Source organism: Coturnix japonica, chromosome 5, assembly GCF_054131305.1.
Source record: "Coturnix japonica strain WE chromosome 5, WE-NBRP24, whole genome shotgun sequence".
NCBI classification, from domain to species: domain Eukaryota; kingdom Metazoa; phylum Chordata; class Aves; order Galliformes; family Phasianidae; genus Coturnix; species Coturnix japonica.
In genome coordinates, this window is record NC_140667.1 from 44,402,043 (window position 1) to 44,424,463 (window position 22,421).

Here is a 22,421-nt window from a genome sequence, read left to right on the forward strand (position 1 = left end):
CCCCACATCTGCTCTTCAAAAGGCCACCTGCACTCTCCAGGTTTAGTAGAGTAGAACTCTCTGCAGCTGGGGTTCATTACGCTGCTACAAATGAGCTTGGCAAATCCTTCTTGTGAACAAATAAAAGATATTTTAAAAACAAAGGAGTTTACTGTATTGCAGTTGCAAGATAAAGTTATGATCAAGGAAAAAGAAAAACAGAAGAAACTCTTAAATATGGTTCTAAAAGTTTTTATTCAATACTAAAAAGTTAGAACTAAATAAAGAGTTCAGGATGAAAACCTTCAGATCCTGGAAGATTTGAGCTTGAGGATTTTATGATAAGATAAAACTATTGCAGGGCAAGGAGGGATGGAGCAGAAGACGTGGTTAATAAGAAAGTATGACCCAACTTTCAGCAGTAAATAAAGAAAATGTGTTATTTGTATTAGAACAGGTTCAGAAAAAAGAAAAGGGAAATGACTGGAAATCAAAGCTTTTATTCCTGTTGGAAGAAGTATGGGCAGTATTCTAAAACAATACATGAAGGAGTGGAGAGTACGGGCCAAATGCTTTGTCTGGTAGATAAAACTGATAACAAAATAGACCGCATAGGCTATAATTAGCTCTATGTTTTTTCATTAATGATTTACTTTCAGAATTAGTAATATGTGTGAAACAGAGCAAGCAGGCTGTTCCCTGTTAATTTTTCCTCTGAATGAAGGTGTGTTCTTTGAGTGGAATGCTGCAACCATGGCTGCCATTTCAGCTTTCAGTTTAATTGTATAAATAGAAGAAAAACAGCTATGCCTCTAACGAACATGGAAAAATTGGCTCTGCTGTGATCTCAAATTCAGAATAAAAGTCACTGCCAAAGGAAAAAGGCTCTACTCGCTGGGTATAACTCTGTTTCCTATGGACGTTTCTTCCAAAGTCTTGGAGAAATTCTGGTACTGCTTAAAACTTTAAGTGGTATTTCTGTTGTCAGCTGACTGAGAGCAGCCAGAGATCTCTTCTGAGGAAGAGCAATGCTCTTTCTTTTTGAGAAATATAAACACTAAATTTCTTCCCATGAAAGAGGAGAATGTAAGATCATAAATGAGGTATTTGTTATTTTATTTAAAGATTTGAGTCCTGCAAGAAACTAGCTTGTTTAGTTCTTGGTTATGCCTAACAGCAGTTAAAAATAAAATACACACACCATCACCTGAGAACAGGATTGAGGTTGTGTGCATGTGTGTTTACAATTCTGGAGGCTATTTGCAAACACATATGGCTGTTTCATACACACTCTGTGGGATGTCATTATCTCAACTTGATTTGTATTGTTTACCACCCGTAGTCAAATACGATTGGTCTCATGCTGGTTAAAGCAAACAAGCTGCAATCCTGAAATGAAATACAGTACAGCAGAAAGTCCAGGAATATGATGTCATCAACAGAGGGATGAGTCTGCTCTATTCAGGGAGGGGCAGAAAATCAGAAGTTACACTCATTCATACAACAGAAGGAGCGTGGCTGCTCACTGAGAAGAGTTGCACTCAATTGTTTGTACTTCTTCAGTAGCAAATTTGCAGTCAAGGTACGTGCTTCCACTTCTTTTTCATGTGAAAAGTTGTCATTATCTAAATCCAGTAGTTCGTTACTTTTTCACAGCCGCTTCTTGAATTCTTAATATGTTTCTAGTTCAATTAGAAAAGAACTGGCATCATTAACATTCCAGAAACAAAAGAAGAAAATAATTATCACTGATGCAGTGTGCTAACTGGGCAGATTTTGCAAAGGTGAAATATCTGCAGGAAAAAAAAAGAGCTTTATTTCAGAGTGCTCAGGATGCCAGAGACACACGGAGTGTCAGATATGGGCTACGTGAGGGAAACAACCTGTTCTTTCTGGAGGGCAGTCAGAGTGTTCTATTTGTTTTAGCTATGAAAGAACAGAAAGTACAAGTAGCTAACTTCATTTTCAGCTGAAAACTTACCTAACAAGGACCAGGGAAAAGGCAGTGACAGTTCTTTCTGTGTGCCCTCAACGTCCTCTCACTGTTTGTTGTTCTGATTGTCAACTTTGTGCCACAGCATGGATGTGTTTGTGCTGCCTTTCTGTCTCATCTGTACTGAATGAATGGCTAAGATTAAACCTCCTGAGTTATTTCTCATGTAACAAAGAAAGGTCTCAGCTCACCTTTGAATATCTCTATTGGTTTCCTTCTGATATTTATATTAAAATGAAAAAATACTGAAAAAGCATGATTTACAAAATGCTTATAAAAATAAAAAGCTTAGAACTGGAATTGTAATTAGAATAGTGTAATAAAAGGACCAAATGTTGAAATATGTGCTACTCATTTTCCATTACTCAGTACTGTAAGCAGTAGGCTGTGTATAGTAACCGTAATAACATAATAGTCATAAAGCCAAAATAGTTCACAGTTTGTCATTAGAATCCTTGGTTCTGATACCTTGTATGTAATCATACAGATGCCATCTCCTAAGCTTAGAATGTGTTTTATCTTGAACAGTTGTACATAGTTTTTTAGAGAAGCTTGATCAGAGCTAGAAGAAATTCATTAAGGAAAAAACTGAAGAGAAGCATATTCACACATCAGAATCATTCAGACAGTTCCAAGTGTATCTATCTTTTCAGTCTAAAGAGCACAAACACACAGAGGAGATGAGTGTACTTAAGTTAATAAAGATGATGGGATAGCCAGAGCAGAGATAGCTCCAGAATGGTACTGTCAAATTTTCCACTGAGCCTTGTACAAGCTAGAACAAGATTAGGTGAGTATGTCAGAGTTACCTGAACATTTTGTACTGCCAACCCAACAGAAAAGCCCAGCCTTCCCTCTTGAGTTAGAGCTTCCTCAACTAAGGATCTCAGATCTACACTAGAAAAAAAAAAAATATCTCAGAACTGTATTCTCAGAGCAAGTGTTACCATGCTTAAAGTCTTTTCTCAGATAGAAAACAAGAGATACTTGAGAGTTTTATCCTGTTAGTAATGAAGAGGCTAAAATTCAGCTCTTAAGAACAGTTGGGTTTAGATAGTCTATTTCTTCCTGGAATGAATGAGGCAAAAAGCTTTTAGAAACCCAAACTCCACAGCTTTCAGAGTAGGAAAAAAAGATCTTACTGCAAATCCAGGAAGACTTGTTAGTGAATTGAGCTTTGCTTTCAAAACAAACACATTCCCTCCTAGTAACCGTCAGCAACAAATGTACACCTGAGCTCATTAGCAGTGTTAATCAATGTGAAATTTAAAAGAGAGAGAGAATGCACATTTTCTGTCAAAATGTCATTTAGATAAAACCTGTTTCTTCTTTAAAAGCTACACGTAAGCCAGGCTTGTTCTTTTGTCACCAATGGTTTTTAGAACCCTCCCTCCACTCCAAACTTCTGGTTTTCCCCTGCCTTATCTAAACACTGGTCTCTTTTCCTTCTTACATACTTCAAATTTTATACACACACAGATGAAAGGTGTCCTCCTGCTCTGCTGATGCGTGACTGCCAACAAATAGGGCCTCAAAGTGGAGGCAGAAGCCGTCCTTAGCCCGTCCTCTACAGCTGGTGTGGCTCTGGGTACAGCTGCCTGCAGCCTCCAGCTTGTCCTTACACTATGGACCTGCACTGCTATTGCCTTTCTGTTTCTCCTTCCTGTGCTGTTGTAAAGTGTTTCTGATCAGGGAAAGGTTAAACAAGTGACTTTTCTTGAAGTGTATCTATTTCCTGAGCTAGTGATATATTTTGAGTACTTGTGGCATCTGCAAAAGAGTCACAGCCTACAGCACTAAAGTGGGAACACACAGTGGGGTAGACTGGGGAGAGGTGAGGCAGCAATGCTTTAAAGTGACATTGCTGCATGACTCCTCACCTTTTTGGACCAGACAGCCAGGTGAGCTCCTATCCTAGCACAGCTAAAGAAGAAGACATCCCTTGGTGAACATACAGAAAAGAGGTTTGGTTTGTCCATTAGAGACTGGTATGAAATCACAATGATCAAACAGAAAAGTAAGTACGAGCCAGCAGTAAGTACGAACCAGCAGTGTGCACTTACAGTCTTGAAGTCCAACTGTATCCTGGGCTCTATCAAAACAGGGGGGCAGGAAGGCAAGGGAGGGGATTGTCTTCTGCTCTGCCCATGTGAAGCCTTATCTGGAGTACTGCGTCCAGGCCTGGGGCCCCCAGCACAATGGAAACATGGAGTTGTTGGAGTAGGTCCAGAGAACAGCCACAATGATCATCAAATGGCTGGAGCACCTCTCTTGTGTAGAAAGGTAGACAAAGTTGGACTTACTTAGCTTGGAGACAAAAAGGCTCCATGAAGATCTCATTGCTTAGAAGCAATACTTAGAAGCAATACTATTCAATTAGCAATACTAGCATAGTGAGGCTGAAGAGCATTCACCATGGTCCAGCACCTCACTGCAAGCCCCAGAAAGTAGAGAACAGACCCAAAGGAAACACAGACCAGAAAGAATAGGAAAAATAACACAAGAAGCAAAGCTGCCTGCTGAAAGCAAGGTGTCTCCATTCTGATGATAAGCAAGCTCAGAGAATTCAGACATTGTGGGAAATCTCCATTACAAACTGCTTCAGGATTCTGCAAAAATGCTGAAGTGGTGGATTTTACTGCTTTCTGCTGCTGTGTTATATTTACCTCCCCAGTATATTAACTCTTCAGCTTGATTCAGCAGCTCTGGGCTTGTCTTTATGATCACTACAAATAATGAGAAACTTTCAGGTTTGCAGACCCTCTGGTGCTAAACCTTGCATGTTCAGGTATGCCAGCATGATGAGGGTGTTGCAAACAAAGCCAGGCTTCAAGCTCTTGAATTACCAAAGAGTGGAGCTTCCTAAATGCAGAAATCAATTTCTCACACTCATTATCTGCAATAAACTCAGCAATAAGGAAAGAAAGCTGTGGTTAGAGCTCAAGGTGATTTTGATATTAACAGGATCTACATATGAATGCACAGAGGCAGAACTGTTTATAGCAGGTTTTACTCCTGCAAGTTATTTGGGAGCTGCATCGCCATGACCTTGGAGGGCCTTCTTCCCTTTCTTGCAGCCAGCTGAATGCCCAAAGGGCTGCTGTTCTGTGGCCACAGGGCACAAAGGATTGGCAGCAGGCCCCCTCCAGAAGGCTGTTGCAAGCTCCTGCCCACACACATGCAGCAGACCCCAGCCACCTTTCTGGTGCAATGGTAAACTGCTCACGGACATCGGGCAGACGTCTTATATTCTCCATCATTCTCTTCCTAAAATGGGCTAGATCCTTCACTCTTTCTATTACATTTATTTTCTTCTTGGACTACAGGTATTTTGAGGCAAAACTTGCCTGTATACTTGCAGGGCTCTTGCACATTTATTAACACCTACGTGCCAGGTCTCCCAGTTTAAAACAGACAGGACAGTAATAGCATCATCCTACAGCTTTTGCTCTGCCCACTCCTTCCAGCACAGGGTACTGAAAATCGCAAACCATTTTTCCCAAAGTAAAGAGCAAAGCAGCAGGCAAATGGTTTGTGGAACTAAAAGTAACTATGAAATCTTTGTTTTGTGGAAATGTTCTTTCTTTTCTATCTATGCAGTCATAGGAATATAGAGAAACACATGCACAGAGGTTATTAGCATCTTGTCAGAGAAGTAAAATGCACGCTCCTCTATGTAATCACTATACCCACCCAGCTCTGTTGTACTCATTTCTATGCCATCCTCTGAGTTGGTGCAATCCATTTCAGACTTTCTGACTCCAACATTTGGTTCCTGGTCCCCATATTTTAACTTGCTACAAAAAATTATACGTATATATCTATTGACATCCATCTGTGTTGTGTCCATCCATTATGACTGACACTTATATGTTTGCTTATTTCTTCTTCTTTGCTTGGGCAAGTATTATATTTTATTTATTACAGTTAATGCTGAAATATCCAAATAATGAGAATCTGGGAATAACACTCATGAGCAGATTAATTAACAAAAATTCTTGTCTTCTTAGAAACCATTCTTTATAGAGATTTACAGCAAGTAAAATAATCACATGATGGAAAAAAACCTTCTGGCAGCTTACAGAAGGGTGTTGGCTTAAAATTTGAGAGCTTTTTAAATGGTGTTATTCTTGTTTGTTTGTTTGTTTGTTTTTCTGGTGAGCTGCAAGTTCATTTTCAAAGTGATGCTATTCCAGCCTGGTTAAACCTACATAACAAATCTGACAAGAAGGCAAATTGTGTACAGAGGGGACATTCACACTTGATCTAGATCTGTAACATATGTGCTTGTAAAAACACAGGTAGAGACATGTTGCATGAGCTATGGATTGTGTTCTCTCACATTCTACTTACATCGTTTCTCTGAGAAACATTTTTTTTTAATCATTCAAAAGTCACCTCATAGCCAAGAAATTCCAGCCAGCTGGCTCAGCAGGAGGAGTATTTCCCAGAACTAAAAGGAAGGAAAAGTAACAAAGTGAAGTCAGTTCGTCAAGGCATTTCCTGCTATATTTTGGAAACATCAGTCTTTTTCAGAAATGCAAGACAGCAATTTGTTTTCTTCCGTAATAGAGTTGCTCTACCAATTGGCATCTAAAGTGTAAATATGGTGCTGCACAAGACATTGGGAAATTCATTCTTCTGCACTTGTAAAAAATCCAGGTTATATAACATTTTGAATGGAAATGCCAGGTAAAAACTCTTATTCATTTGGTGCATATTTGACACAAACAGAAATTCTTATTCATTCCTTTTTGCTTTCAAGCCCCTTTCTCTCTTGGGAGATTAAACTCCTATTTCCCTTCTTACCTTCTTTCCAGCATTCCTTCCTTCCTTCCAATTAGTAATATTTCTCCAGTGTTTTCTTTAACAGTGTTATGTTCTCTTCCAGAACTCACATCCCCTCATTTCCTCACCACCTGTTCCCAGCCTGCCACGAGACTTTTCTGTCTGCTGCGAAGAGCTGTTACATGCCACAGAGAGCTTTATATGCTACAGTGCCTGCAACACTGGAGGTACCTGAGTTCAAACGGGATGTGATTAAACTTAAATGAGAATATTTTTCAAAATTAACCAAGCTGGTCAGAAAGTAGAAATTCTGTTTCACATCAAAGTTGGGAGGGGCAAAAGGAAGAAATTCCCATCTGGAATGAAAGAATCTCAAATTTTTTTGGAGCAGCAAGAAACCAAAACATGTGCACTTGTTTGGGGGAAATCTGCCTGAAAATGGGCACCACAGAATTAAGAATTTTGTATAATGCATCTTCCTTCTGAAGCAAGCTCCTTGTGGATACTGTAGTGAGTTGGCCACTTTCATTCTCAATGTTTTTTGGAGCTGCTTCTCTTTGTTCACTTAATAAACTATTTGGACGGCCACTGAGCTCAAAAGCAAGTCTGGGTCTCATGCAGAGCCACAAACTACTTGTCTGTATATCTCCTTCATTGTTCAGAATCAGAAAGCACATCTCCAAAATCTTTCCTGTTATTTTTCCCAAATTATTTGTGAAAAAGATATATATATACATTTTAAAATCTTTTTCTCAAGAAATTTTCAGTTTTGGTTGTTTTTTTTTAACAGAAAAAAGGAAATTTGCCTTTTCTGACATGTAGGAAATCATTTCATACAGAGCTGCAATAATAGGTGAGGTATGGGAAGATGTGATCCATGAATTGTTACTACTGTACAGACAGGACAGTATCTCTGATCTCATGTCATACTACATAGCCGCCCAGTGACAACCCAATGCCACTAGAGTACTCAAGCTTAGAAGTATCTCTGCTTTTGCTAGATGTGGGTACAAGAATTCTCTGAAGGGGCTGAGGCATGTATTCAAAAAAGAGCTTTTCAAACAAAACCCTCACCATGTTTTTGTATTGGTACTCATAATCTCAAAAGAGCAGATAGACAAATCTTGGCAACTGCCTGTGCTCAAAAAATGTGGCCACAGAGTGAAAAACAGATTTTCTCTATCAAATTCCAGCAAGTCTCTGACATCTCCTGCTGCTAACAAGGGAGGACAATAAATTAGCACTCAGTTCAATTTCAGAACATTGGCAAAGAACGAAAAGGCAAAAATAAGATCATAATCCAAACACTGTTTGTTATGAATTGGTGCTATAAATCGCACCAGTTCTCAGCTGGAGAAGTATCCTGAGCCTTCCAGACCACACAGAGTTGAAAAACACATGACTGCTTATACAATCTAGTTAATCACCAAATACTTATCAACATTTATTTGAATGCTTCATTCTGCATTTCCATAGAGATACTGTGCACATCCACATAAAAGTTGTCATCACTGTTCTGCTATGTTTTCAGCAGGAAAACACACTATTTTGGGGTGTGTATTCAACTTTATCGGTGCTGGCTTTCAAAATGACTGAAATGCAGTCTGAGGTTCACTATAGTTATTCTCTCTCTCACACACTCATTTTAAGTATATATATGGTTTTGAACTTTCCTCTGTGATGTACTCATTGTGGTAATTTATATCCTATTAGCTGAAAACTTACCATTTCCAATTACAAATGCTTCATACATTTGCTAAGGCAGGAACAGAGACACAAAAATAATATGAAATGACTGCCACAGCTACTCAGGTATAAACAGAGGTGGCCAAGTTTGACCTAGGAAGTGGCAAGACAAAATGGCTTTCTGAAGTTTATCACTGAATTGAAATTGAATTACAGAGTTTCTTCTCCTTGAGAAAGGAACTGTCTGGTACTTGGTTCTCCAGAGAGTACAAAATAGAAAAGAAAACCTACTGTTATATAGTTAATCAGACTTTTCAGCCTATTCTGTTGTCTGAGCCCAATTTAAAGTTTGAAAGCTGTGCCTTTACTGGATGAAGATGTCCATATATTGTATGCTTTTTTGGGAGTTATTAAGGCATTCTGTTAGTATTAGCTTCTAGAAAAGACAGATTCTGTGTGTGATATTTTCAGATATCTGTATGCACAGACCCAACAGCTTGCTGGTGAGATTAAATGTATCTGCAGATGAAATCTTAGTTGCAGCAGGACAAAGTGTGCTGTAAAAATGTAGCAGAGTCTGATCAACTCAGAGTAGAACCTACTGGAGATAGTTAGCCTTTTTCTCAAAAGTCCTAGTTGTGAGCTTCACTTGTGAAAACGTGCAGAAAATGCTGCATTATTGTAAATGCCATTAATATCTGCATAAACATGGTAGTAATTGGAGTCACTGGAGGCAAATCTGTGTTTTTGCCTAAATGGCTGTTAAAACGCTCTCTAGAAGCTAGAAGCAAAGTACTTTCAGGGCACAGAGCCATTCATTTGAAAGGCAAATCTCAACATTAATTAGTGCACAACGGAAGTAGCATGAATAAACATTATTTGGCCATTAGACCTTCACATTTTACCTAGTCAGGAGAACTTAGAGCTGAAACCAAGGAAAAAATGCTGTTAGGAGAAAGGAATGGCTAGACAGGACCAAAGAAGTCTGGTAGGAGTAATGTAGAGCTGAAGAGGACATCCACTTGTTCATCAATGAGGGAGCCTTAAGTGGAGTCTCATACTCTGCTGAGCAACTCTTTTGTGCAACCAATACAGCAAGGCAAGTAAAGGAGCATCAGTTGCTCTGTTTTCCTGGGAACAGAAATACTTCAGATTTTACAGTTTTTTTTTCCTGTTATTATCCCACCTCTGTTGCTGTATTCATATTGTCCAGTGCTTTCTGCAGGATATTCCCACTTTACATGGTAGAGAAGATACCAAGAATTTATGCTTCTTGGTATGCTTCATCAGTGTTTTCCTATTTATCAGCCATGTAAAAATAAGTGAATGAAGGCGGGTTCAGTTTATATTTCCTCTGATATTTTGCCTATATATATATATATATACATATATATATTTCACAGAGAAAACACATAAAAGTAAAATAAAAACAACCCATTGCCTCTAGCTCATCTCTTTTAGCTGTTGCCAAGGTACCGCAGCGCTTTACATAGCATTCCCAGTGTCCCAAAAGACAAGAAGAAGGAATTTTCTTTAAAAACAACATTAATCCAAAGTCCAACACACTGAGTACTTCATCAAAATTACTCATTTAAAATACAGAAAATTAACTATTTTTCTGATTTTAAGTATATTTCGTTGTTAAGCATAATTTTATGTTTCAATCATTTTTTCCACAACAAATCATCATCTTCTCTTGCTCAGCTGTTAAAACCTGGTCTGTTTCAATAGACTAATTCCCAGGAGACTCTTTTCATTCTCTACTTTTGCTGTAATTCTGCATTTCATTTTATTACCATAATTCTCTATTTTATAGTCCCTATAATGCTCTGCTAAGCTTCAAAATTTGCTAGTTTGTAGTAACATCAAATGCCAAAGAGTCCCCAGCAGCGTCTGGGGTTATTTCAAGAACTCCAAGGTATCTTGCATGGCTCCAGAAGCACATGCTTCTCAGAAGCACTATCTCATTGCAAACTACCCATACTCAAGCATCTGAATGGCCTTCCACACACTTGGCTGCTGCTGTTCTTCAAAATAACTGATTTTTTTCTCTTATGCATCTCCCCTGCTATAATGACTTAATGTCTTTTCTAAAGTCTTCCAAATCTCCTCCTCTCCACACTTCTCCCTATGATCACCTAAAGAGACAAGTGTAGCAACATAAATATCTGAAGGTATATAGATAACACACATTTGAAATGTGACTCCAACAGTCCGCTGTATCACACAACAGCCTACATGGTAGTAATGTTGATGGGAGGACATTTGTACTATATGATCCTGTAGGTCCCTTCCAACCTTGTGATTTTATTATTCTATGACAAGCAGATGTGTCTGGGCACATGTCAGCCCACAGCATCACCTCCCAACCTAGGAATCCAGGCTCCCTTCTGCCCTCTCTGAAAAATCAGTCAGTTAAAGTCAGCTTTCAAGATATCAGTTTGGAAAAAAATATTATATAAAGAGCCTTATCACACTTGATTGAGGTTCTGTTCTTACCACATCTTTCTTCAGTTGATTACAACAGCAAGTATTGAAAGTGTGTGTCTCCCCATCCCACCCATGGGACAGAATAGTAGTCTATTTTGGCCTTAGACTCCTTCTTATTGAAATAATTGCTCTAATAGAATATGTATTTTTCCTTTTTTATCGAACATAATTGAGCCTTAGCAGTAGTGTAATGGCTGCTGTTCCATGGTGTGCTTCAGCTTTACACACCAGAGAGTCTCTAAAATCTTCTATTTTAAGAAGTAAAAACGTTATTTTTTGTTCATTGCCTTAATTTTCTGATGAAGTGGGGATTGATTCTCATTAAAAAGCTTTTCCTTCTACAAGGTTATTTTTGTCCCAAGTTCCTCTATCTGGTTCAGCATAAAAGCTCATAAAACTGAAGAGTAATTGTGGGGGTAGCCATAGGGTGGAAAGGAACAGCAGAGGAGAATGAACAGGAACTGCTTAAGCCAGCATTGCCACAGGAAGTATCTGCTGATTTACAATATCATGTGAGCTAAAGCCAAGTAAAGGCTACTTATACAAAGGGCGGAAATTAGAAATGAGTCACTGAGGCCATAAAAGCAGAGAATAAATCTTTTCATCGTGAAACTGAAGGTAAGAATTATTACTATTATTATATATAATATTATTATATTATTATTAAGAATTATTCAGGCACTTCTTCTGCCTCTCCATAATAATGAATACATTCTCAGTAAAGCAGAATTAAAAGGATATTCTGAGTAACTTTCAGAGCACATTTCAAAACAGCCACACAGTTCTACATTTTTGATATTTGGACACAACTATAATGCTTGCTAAGGCCAAAGAGAGGGCAACAACCAATCCCATTGCTCTTGGTCTGGATGGAAACAAGAGAGTAAATATAATAGGGACAGATGAGAAAGATTATTTTTGAAATAGTAAAAGTTGAGAAAAAAAGTTGAATGAGCAGCTTTGGAATTAAACCCTCTAAATGTGTTAAAATGAAACCTACATATCCTTGGATGGCAAACATTTATGACCTGTCAGATGGTCTCAGATGCAGCAGTTAGAGGCAGTTTTGTCACATCTTATTTTCTTAAGTCAATAAATTTTAACATTATAGGCCCTTAAGAAAGCAGAAGTAATACTTTCACTCAGCAGAAAACAGACTTTCTAGTAAGAACCATGCTGCAGAAAAACCACCCTTACCAACAGCATCCTTTAAACTCATGTTATTTCTCATCTCAGTAACAGTAGATTTGTTGGGAAGGTGCCTTTTTTTCTTCTTGTGGCTCTGACAGCTCCACTGTTGCATTTATTGTAGTTTTTATAGCAGCATGAAGAAGCATGGCTGCTAGACTGGTGGGCACTACCAAGGGACAGTTGGCTTCCCAAGCTGTCTTCAGGGATATTAAGGAGGACAAATCCTCAGAAAAATAAATAGCATTGGAACAGCCTCAGGTCTGCATGGGATTGGAGATTTAGACTGAAGACTGTGGCAGGCCTTGGGTGTTCTGCTGTTTCTTTCTGCTGCTGATCTTTCTTCTAAAAAAAGCACGTCTCTAAAGTCTCACATTTCAGAAGCTGGCCAATGCCCCTCTCAATTTGCAGCCACTCAAAACTATTTTATTCCTCACAGATTTTCTGCTCTTCCGTACCAACATCACCTGGTTGTATATAAAGCTATATGTACATATGACAAACCAGCTTCTGGCAGTACTTAGATAAACATAAAATACTATTTAGGATGATTCCACATATACTTCAGTGTGGATTTCAGCTGGGTGTTCTACCCAGCCTTCACAAGGCCTTTGTTCTGAATCTTTATCATTGGAATGAATTTTGGGTCTGGATACCCAGCTCCCAGGCACTACCACCAAATAGGTCTGATATAATTGCTTCCATAACCGTGACAGCAGGAGATAATCATTGCAGGGAATAGGACAGGCACAAATTGCTTCTTTGTAATCTCATAAAAACATTGATTTACATTCTGATAAATAATAAAACCTTACCTGAAACAGCTTATAAGAGCCCTGAGGTTGAGTACAACATCAGTATTATACCACTTTATTTCAGGGCACACAATCTGGAGGCATGAATAGATTACTGCAATAACATTTGTCTACAAAATGAAACATGCTGTTTCATTTTAATTGAATACTCTTTCTCTAAGTTCAGTGCATGTACCCCATTAATACAGGAAGAAAAATGAGCATCTACCTTATGCTGTTAAAAAAAAAAAAAAAGAAAAAAAAGAAAATAAAAGAAAAAAAAGAGGCTCTGGGCGTTATGATTTTGGTGTAATGATGCCAGGCTGCCTGTCTTCTTCTGTGCATGCCCTGCCTGCATGAACCCCTGCACCATGCCCTTACTAACATAAAACACCCTGTTTGCCTGAACCACTCCATCATTTTTGAAATGTCACGGAGAACAGGAGAGATGCCAGAGGAAAGCCAATGTTTCTTCAGTCTTCAGAAAGGGCAAGAAGGATGAGCTGGGAAACTTCAGGCTAGCCAGCTCATGATCTAGGCAGCACAGATTCTGGTGACTAGAAAGTGTATTCTATTGTGTACAGGGAGGGAATGTTCAAAGTTTGCCTTGAATAAAATTGAATCAAACCTCCTGGCAAATTTTTTGGTGGATAAGAAGCCTTATAATGGCTCAGAGAGGTAGGCATGTCTTAAGAGGCAGAGCATGGACACAGTGTGACACAGTGGGAGAGGGGTGTAGTGGTTCCTTGTGCTTATTCCAAAGTGACATGACAATGGTTAGCTGACCCTGATCTCAAAAAGGAAAGGAAAGGAGAAATTTTTCACGTCTGTGTGAAAAGCTGATAAACTGTGTAAACCCAGGACAACAGCAGTAGCTGTCAAGCACTCGGTGTGAAGACATTTGATAAAAACATAACTGCAAGGATAATCGGTCCCTGTTAAGTTTTAAGCTGTATCTACTATTGCTTGAGGGCAAATGAAGGAGTGTTTATTGTAGGAGACCATAAATTAAAAATGAAAGCATGGAGGCCTGCAGTGACTCATTTCAACCCTAAGATCTAACCAATGTAATTCGTGGACAATTTGATCATACCAGGATGTGGCTATAATTTACAAATAAGAGAAAGCATAAACTTCATAACCTGAAATATTACATCATGCTTGTAATTTCAGTACTTTTGTAATCGGGAATACTGCCATAGGCTAAACAGTCTTGCCTCGAGGAATGTTTATGCTATATTTTTGTTGGTGTAATTTAAACATCTCATCATTAATTTAGATACCGAGAACAAAAAGTCCATAAACTATTAAACACTGAGTATTCTGGCTAAGCTTAAGACAGATAGCCCTCTTCCTCCTATTTTGGTCTCCAATACCTTCATTTACATAATAGTTTATACTTAGCTTTCCCAGTCCTCAAGAAACAAGCAGCCAAGACGGTTGAGGTCATATGGCAACAGTTTCTATATTGTGCTTTGTCCCGTGTTCTTCCTGACTATTTCTCCCTATATCTCAGCACACTAGCAAATATTTAGCACAGTACAACAAAAGTTTAACACCACTGTCAGAGGTACCCAAATCTGATTGTGAAAAATATTCACTTGGCGCACCATGGCCATTTCTCCATTTGGAGAAGAAAAGATCTCAGCTTTCCTGGAACTCATTCATATCCATTAGTACTATTAATTGGATTCTGAGCTTTTCCCCCCTGCATCTGCATTCCTTATTTTTCACCTCTTGATATTTAGAGGGCTTACCATCGTGCTTCATCATATTCTGCATCTCCACCTTCACACCATCCATAGGTTATAGCATGTACAGCAGTGCTGTGAAAACCTTAAATCCTCACCGAATATTTATCTCAAGGATTCCTGGACTCTGGGAATTATCTTTGACTTTCTGCTCCTCTTACACCTCTCTTGTTGTACCCCCCATCCTTCCCAGGATGATACATACAAGACCATTCTTGATCAGTAGAAGAACCCACCAGGTTACCAGGCAGAGCCACGAAGTGTGAATGTCTGTTCACAGCTCTCAGAGCATTCAAGTCATGGCATTTGTGACTGCCACCTTTTGGGGTGCCTCTTCCCTTACTTGTAAACAATCCAGGACCACATAAATTACAGTACATGACCCTCTTCTTCCCAGTCTCTTTGTGAGTGTACCTTATTTGCAGAATCAGCAGGATCTTGCCATTGCTCAACATACGACTGCAATGGCCAACCCCTAAGCCCCGCTCCACTGCTCGGGACAGTGTTTGAAAATAGTAGAGGACTGGGTGCCACCTGCCCAGGCAAGGTATGGCTATCTGCCACACAAGCCATGCTGCAGCCTCTGACTACCAAAACTTTGCCATTTATGCCCAATAGTACTAGCAACAGCAATAACAAATGAAAATCCTGGAACAACAAAAAACAGTGACTGACAATGTACTTATCTGACTGTAAAGGATGAAGTATCCAATAATAAAACGTGAACTTCAGCAGTACAAAATTCAGCTCACTACAGCAGTCCTTCCTAATCAGTAATAGTAAACTGCTTCTACTAGACAGTTTACATCAAAATCACCAGATAAAATCAGTTCCAGGTGACACATTAAAACTGCTTTGCATTGTCCACACTATGTCTTTGTGAGGGGACTGCACTTATTTTCACTGGCCTCAGAATAGACAATGACAAATCAATCTCTTTTCTAAATTGATGTTGTGTAAATCATAATTTATTCAGTAAGCACATAGTTTAAATGATTTTTTCCTATGCTGCAGAGAATAGCCCCAGGCGATTGTTTAAATAGGACATGTAATGATGATTAGCACATTTTACACCGTTCACACCCTCATTTCTAACAATGACAGAAGGGTCTGAGCTAAGGACCAAGGAGACAGATCAGCCAGGAGCTGCACAGCACGAGCCTTGGTCACATTCTATCTCCCAAAGTCTGTTTCTAGACCACAGTAATGTGACAGAAGTAACTTATTCTAAACAATTCTTGGTCTTCCCTTTCTAAAGCACAATCATTTAAAAGATGAATTAAAGGAAAAATATCATCAATCAGTGGGCAGTTTTTGTGCTTCCGTTTGCTGTAAAATTAATTCCTGGTTCTCGCTTTCCTATTAGTCATAACTATGAGAAAGAGGCATAGAAAATGCCAACAGTATCATAGCCTTTATGACTTTGAATTACTAATGAATGTCTTATTAAGTAACTGCAGATATTCAACCTCAAAGAATTTCATAATGCACTTAGTTCTTGCTGTTGCCTGCTCCTGGCAGAAACAACAGCTTCTGCTTACAGCATCACCCAACAGAACTTCTGTTCTCAGATGACCTTCTGTTGGTCCATTAGCAATTCACTTCACATTTTTAGAGCATGAAGTGCCAGGAAAAAGGGTTACAAAGAGGGTGTGTGAGAAACTAGCTTGCTCAGCCCAGAGTGGAGGGAGTTGAGAGGGGGCTTATGACAGCTTGCAGCTCCTCACAGGGAGGGGTGAAGCAGCTCTGTATGACAGAAACAGGGCCAGAGGGGACGGTAGTAAGCTGCCAGGGGAGGGGCAGCTGGGGGTATTGTTTCATCCCTAAATGTTCTCAGTCTCGCTTGTTTTATCCAGTTGACCTGTACTGCCTGACACTTGTGTTGTAAATTTTATGGTTGAGAGGTTTTGTAATACTTAATGAAATGCAGTCTTGATCTTTGCGTTTGGTTCCCAAGCACTACAGTACTTAACTAAAATAAACATACAAAATATGGTCATCATTTTTCAGCAGTTCTTAATCTAACAGCCAAATGTCAATGTGCATACCCAGCACTGACTTTTACCAACCAACTAATGCAGTAACCAGAACATGAATGAGAACTTAATCCTTCCAGGAATTACAGATGTTTTCACTGCCAAGTTACCAGATGAGTCAGAAAAATGTTTTAGTTAAAAATACATCTGAAAAGCTTCCAGTAAAACAATAGTATTATCAGAGGTATTTTAAAGACCTGGAATAACACAAGCAATATTGCTGTCATCTAGTCCAGATAACTATGCATACAGGCCTGGATTCTTATATTTGGTCAGTCAGTGTCTCAGAAACATAGCAGTAATTACCACAGCTAACATTTTAACAGCACCAAGTGGAATATGGACATTCAATTGTTTGATCCTAGTAACTTTTAAACACATATCTGAGATTTACATCCTTAAATAATTCCCTATAAGACCCTATGCTGTTCTGAATGTTTACAATACAACACCTGGTTTTTACATTGTGCTCTTACAGTCAAATTAGCTCACTGAAGCTTTACTGCATACAGGCAATAAAATCAGAATGTCCCAAGTTGGAAGGGGTCCATAATGATCAAGTCCAGCTCCTAAGATCTTTGCTTACATGATGGCCACTGTCTTTGCCAACCTGCCAACTCACCTAATATGGACCTATTAAACCTAGATTCCCTTCCAAAGGTTGGTACCATTCATCTCTTTTGTGACTTGCCTGCAGAAAGAGATGCAAACACAAGTACAGAAATATGCAGGCAATTCCAGTGAGCTGACAAAGCCACACTGCTTCCAAATACTAATGTACTCTGTGAGAGGAGACTTTTTTTAATAATAAGGAGCAGTGTGGAGAGAAAACACCTTTGAATTCCACCAGTTCTAGCTTTACAGAAGATGGAAAATGCTGAGAAACACGCCACAAGCCTATGAGCTTTCCAGGTGAAAGCATGAGTCTCACAGTGATGCATCTCTCCTTTGGGAGACTATGAATATTGATACACAAAGATAAGAAAAGGAAGAAATCATCACCCTCATCAAAGAATTACAAAGAAAAAGAAGAAAAAAGCAGTGAGCTAGCAGTCTCATTTTACCTTTTTTTTTTGTTTGTTTTCCCTCTCTCTCTGCACAGGAATGGTTACCATCACAACTGAAAACATTATGCAACTTTACAATGCTACTGTCACACAGGAGTTTACCATCAGTCCTGCAGGTTTCCACAATAATTCAAGTGTGAATCAGACGAATGGATTCAAATGTATTAATCCAGATACAGTGAAATGGCTAGAGACTTTTCAGCCTGGATTCCTTTGGATTATATTTATCTTGGGAACAATAGAAAATGCCTTTGTTCTTATCGTCCTTTGCTTCCACAAGAGTCGCTGCTCTGTGGCTGAAATTTACCTAGCAAACATGGCATTTGCTGATCTAATGTTTGTTAGTTCTTTACCCTTCTGGGCCATTAATATTTCGAATGGTTTTGAGTGGCCTTTTGGCCTCTTCCTCTGTAAAGCTGTCAACACAACCAGCTACATGAACTTTTATTCCAGCATTTATTTTCTGACATTAGTGAGCATTGACCGCTATCTCGCCTTGGTAAAAACCATGTCTCTGGGACGGATGCGGCGAACAACCTGTGCCAAGTGGAACAGCTTTATAATCTGGATGTGTGCATTGTTCATATGCTTACCTACAATGATGTTCCGAAACTTGCAGTATTTCAAAGAGATCAACATCACAGCCTGCTCTCTTGATTATCCAACCCCCTACTGGCGCCCTGCAAACAATTGCCTGCTGAATATTGTGGGCTTCTTGATCCCACTCTGTGTAATCACCTACTGCACCACTCAGATCATCAAGGCCTTACGAAGTAATAATTTACAAAAACTGAAGTTAATCCAGACAGAGAGGAAAGCCACCTTGCTGGTCCTTGCTGTGCTCTTGTTGTTTGTCATTTGCTGGCTTCCATTCCAGATCAGCACTCTCATTGACACAATCTGCTACATAGCACAGAATTTGGAATGCCTTGAAGAAATCAATGACATTGTGACCCAGATAGCAATCTACTGTGCCTTTAGCAACAGTTGCTTGAACCCAGTCCTGTACGTTATTGTTGGGAAGCACTTCCAAAAGAAAGCAGTGGAATTCTACAAGGAATTGATCCCAGAAAGGTGCAGAAAATCACAGTCTGTGAAGACAGAAAACTCCCTTGACACTTTAAGAACTTCCATTTCAAGTGAATATCTAAGGAAAAAGTCTGTTTTGCCATTATCACAATAGCAAAATTTGTTCATAATGGAAAAAATAAATAAACAACACTTCTAACATATCAGTCTCCACTAATATTCATCTGCTTTGGGCCAGCAGAATGAACACATAGCAACATTCATCATTTGAGGGAAAGGTTTGATCTTAAAGCAAACTCAATACAGTGAATTGTTTCTAATACTACTGGTCATTCTTTTGGTAGAATCATTCTTTGTAGCATATTTACATTTTCATGGCTGAATTATAGTTTTTTGCATGTATCATTTGAAATGATTGTATTTCTGTGGAGTATAAGTGTCAAAATGCACGTACAGTTCTCTGAATAGAGTCCCAGTCTAGAAGCTATTGTAAGGGTCATGCATCTACTTATGGTACCTATACCCTTGGATAGAGTGCATTTTTTTGATAGGAGGGAGGCATATTTCTTTAAGTTTAAATGAATCTAGCAGGATTATTATTGAAATGGATTTGCAAATATGGTCATCTTCTGAGCTTTTCTTTTCTCTGTGCCAAAGTAATTTTATTCACTTGATTAACAAGCTGGGCCTTCTTGCAAATGCTCTGACCGCTAGGATCAGATTTATATCTGCCTGTATGTATGGAACATGGTTCAGAAAAGGCAGTGCAGTAAAAAAAAGGAAGGCTGCAGCCAGCTTCACAAAGGCAGTGGAGCTTTCTTTATAGCAGGAGGCTTTTTACTCCTGCAGTGGGGTAAAGCATTCACTATAGAGAGCTCCTTTGGAGTTAATGTTATTTACATTCATACCTGTCCTTCAGCTCAGAAACTTGTTTTTGAATATTCACAAATCATAATTAATATTTGCAATATTATTTCATGGAAGGATAAATGCTCAGCACAACAGGCTGAAGAAGAAATAAAATATAGTGGAGAGCATCACCTCATTGTCCTTGAAAGATGACTGAAGATTACAGGGGTCTTGAATGCTAGGAATACTCAAAATATGGCATTTTCAGACTCTAATACTACCTAAATTTTATTTATAGAGTTAGTCTGATTAAGATACGAGATAAAAATTCATAAATTAGACTGAATTTAAAAATGAAAGAATTTTACATAGAATAAGCTCAATGTTCTTAATAGACAGTGAGCACTTTTACTTCTAAGAACCTATATCTAAAACCAAGCTGGAGATGATCTAAAAGCTTCTGAAATTAACAGAACCTTCCTGTTCCTTTCAAAGCACTTAAAACTCCTAAGAAATAGAGTTTTGAGACATCAGTAAACTAAAAATGCTAACGCGTGACCTTTATTCATGAGAGCTAGAATGGAATAATAAAGTTCAATTCAAGCCAGGAAATCTGTATTGAACCTTCAAGTAATTAAACCATAGAAATGCTCCTGAAGTTTGTGAATGTGCTATAAAAACTACACGATTTAGATGGCTGCGGATAATTTATAAACAATTTGTATTGGTTTCATTTAAACACGCATTGTAATACTATGTCATAAATATTTCTACTGTTTGTTCTAGATATTGTCCAAGATGTCTGTGATGAAACACTGCAAGTCTTTCTGTTTTCTCCAGTGTTACCAATATTGTCTTGTTCACGAGCATGTTGTTCATATAACCCTTAAATGAAACCATAGAGAGGTTATGGGGAAAATGGAAAAGAATTTTGAGTATTTGGTACTGACAAGTAAAATATGAAAATGTTATGACATGTAAAGAATATGACATTAATTTAAACTATGTAAATAAATAGATGTGTTATTTTGCTATTCAGTAAATATACACAACAGAAAATAAACTACCTTAAGATATGACAGTGTTTTGTTCTCTAGCTTGAGTTCTCTTACTTAGGAGGGACTTGTCAGATGTGCAACTGTTAACAGATACTTTCCTTCTTTCACTCCCTGTTGTACCAAGAGAAGGCAAGTTGAAAGAGTAGAATTTTAGCTACTTTAAATGCTTTGGGTCACTTTTCTTTTGGGTCAGCCCATTGGATAAAGATACTGGAATCCTTTCAGTAGCTTTTCTTTGCACCTTGGTAGCTCAATTTCTCATGAAGCAGCAGATGCACCTTTTCTTTCTGAGGTCTTGGAGCACCCAAGAACCCGTAGGTGCCCTCCACAGATGTTTGCAGGATGGGCTGCCTGCCTAAAGCCTTCACTCTTCTATGAAAGCACAGATAGCAACAGAAGGCAAAGACTTTCCATCAGACTCTGTAGACTGTAGAATGCAATAGGTTGGTTTCCAAGTCACCCACTTTCTAGACCTATCACATACTGTCTAGAACTGGCATATACCTGTTATGCAGGTAACAAAGTAGAAACAGAGGAACAGCAACTGTATGAAAACCCAGCTGAAATTTTAACAGAATAGTTCAAATGGAAGGGACCTTCAAAAACCGTTAAGTCCAACTACCTGTCAACTTCAAGGGTAACCTAAAGCTAAAGCATTGCCTAAATGCCCCTTCACAACTGACAGGCATGGGGCACTGCCTAGGAAGCCTATGCCAATGTTTGATCACATTCACAGCACAGAAATTTTTCCTAATGTTCTATGCTCTGTGCCATTCCCACCCTTTCTATCAGTTCCAGGATCAGAGCCAGGCACCTCCTGCTTCTTATCCTCAGGGAACAACAAGGTCTCCTCTCAGCTTCCTCTTCTCCAGCGCCCTCAGCCCCTCTTGACAGGGCATGCCTTTCACTGTCACACCTTTGCTGCCCTCCACTGGACGCTTCCAAGGACTTTAACAATCTTTTTAGCCTTTGGAGCCTAGGTCTGCAACACCACATGCAACGTCAAGCCACACTAATGCTAAATATAGCTGACAGCCACCTCTTTTGACCACTTGGCCGTGCATAATGCATCCCTCAGTGCAGTTTGGCCTCTTGCCTGCCATAGCACACTGCTGGTCTGCGCTTAGCTGCTGTCAAAGCACCCTAGGTCCCTCTTGCTGAGCTGCTCTCTCCAGCCACTCTACCCAGCCTATGACTGGCACAGCTCTGGGCAGCTATGGGCAGGAATAGTGATGAACTTTTTACTGCCTTTTTTTTCAAATGGATTATTGTCTCTACCTGGAAAACAAAATTAACAGTCTTATAAGGAGTTAGTCCAAGCAGCTGACACTTGTTTTGGATAGGATAAGATTGCTGTTTGTGTAGGTACTCTGTGGAGAAGTCAGGAATTCAGCCTAAGATTCTAAGATGTTTCAGAGCAGCACTGATATTCGATGCTATTCATTTTACAATCTACATGAAATGCATAGAATTGTAATTTTGATTATTCGTTGCTGAAAACAAGTTTTAAACATGAAAATAAAAAAAATAGAAAATCAGAAGCAAGATTAACAAAGAAGAGTTGGGCTTGAAAACTGAGGCTTTGATCCTATTTTGAAATGATTTCAGTAAGTCCGCATTTTTTACCATTTACTTTTTAGACATAGCCACCATCTGATATTCGACATCTGTAAGAAAATGTGGATGTTGGCTCCTCTTAGCAAATCTATGTCT

At 38.9% G+C, this 22,421-nt stretch overlaps 1 protein-coding gene and 1 long non-coding RNA gene across 4 annotated transcripts in view; one reads left to right on the forward strand and one right to left on the reverse strand.

Moving 5' to 3' along the window:
- The window catches only part of LOC107315221 (uncharacterized), an 83,101-nt gene that overhangs the window by 58,472 nt on the left and 2,208 nt on the right, over window positions 1–22,421 (reverse strand). The gene's annotated exons all lie outside the window — the stretch shown is intronic.
- On the forward strand, window positions 1,430–20,729 carry BDKRB2 (bradykinin receptor B2). Of its 3 annotated transcripts, XM_015865331.3 has the most exons (3): window positions 1,430–1,561; window positions 6,864–6,987; window positions 17,808–20,729. In XM_015865331.3, exon 3 carries the CDS (start codon window positions 17,810–17,812, stop codon window positions 18,953–18,955), a length of 1,146 nt encoding a protein of 381 aa, XP_015720817.2. In that variant the 5' UTR covers window positions 1,430–1,561; window positions 6,864–6,987; window positions 17,808–17,809; the 3' UTR covers window positions 18,956–20,729. The 3 variants fall into 3 exon arrangements, with proteins under 3 accessions (XP_015720817.2, XP_015720821.2, XP_015720822.2); XM_015865335.3 differs by lacking the exon at window positions 6,864–6,987 and having other exon boundaries at window positions 1,432–1,561; XM_015865336.3 differs by lacking the exons at window positions 1,430–1,561; window positions 6,864–6,987 and adding an exon at window positions 11,452–11,554.

Excerpts from the sequence above, each read along its gene's own strand:
- BDKRB2 (XM_015865331.3), top strand. The coding sequence starts at position 17,810 with ATGGTTACCATCACAACTGAAAACATTATGCAACTTTACAATGCTACT.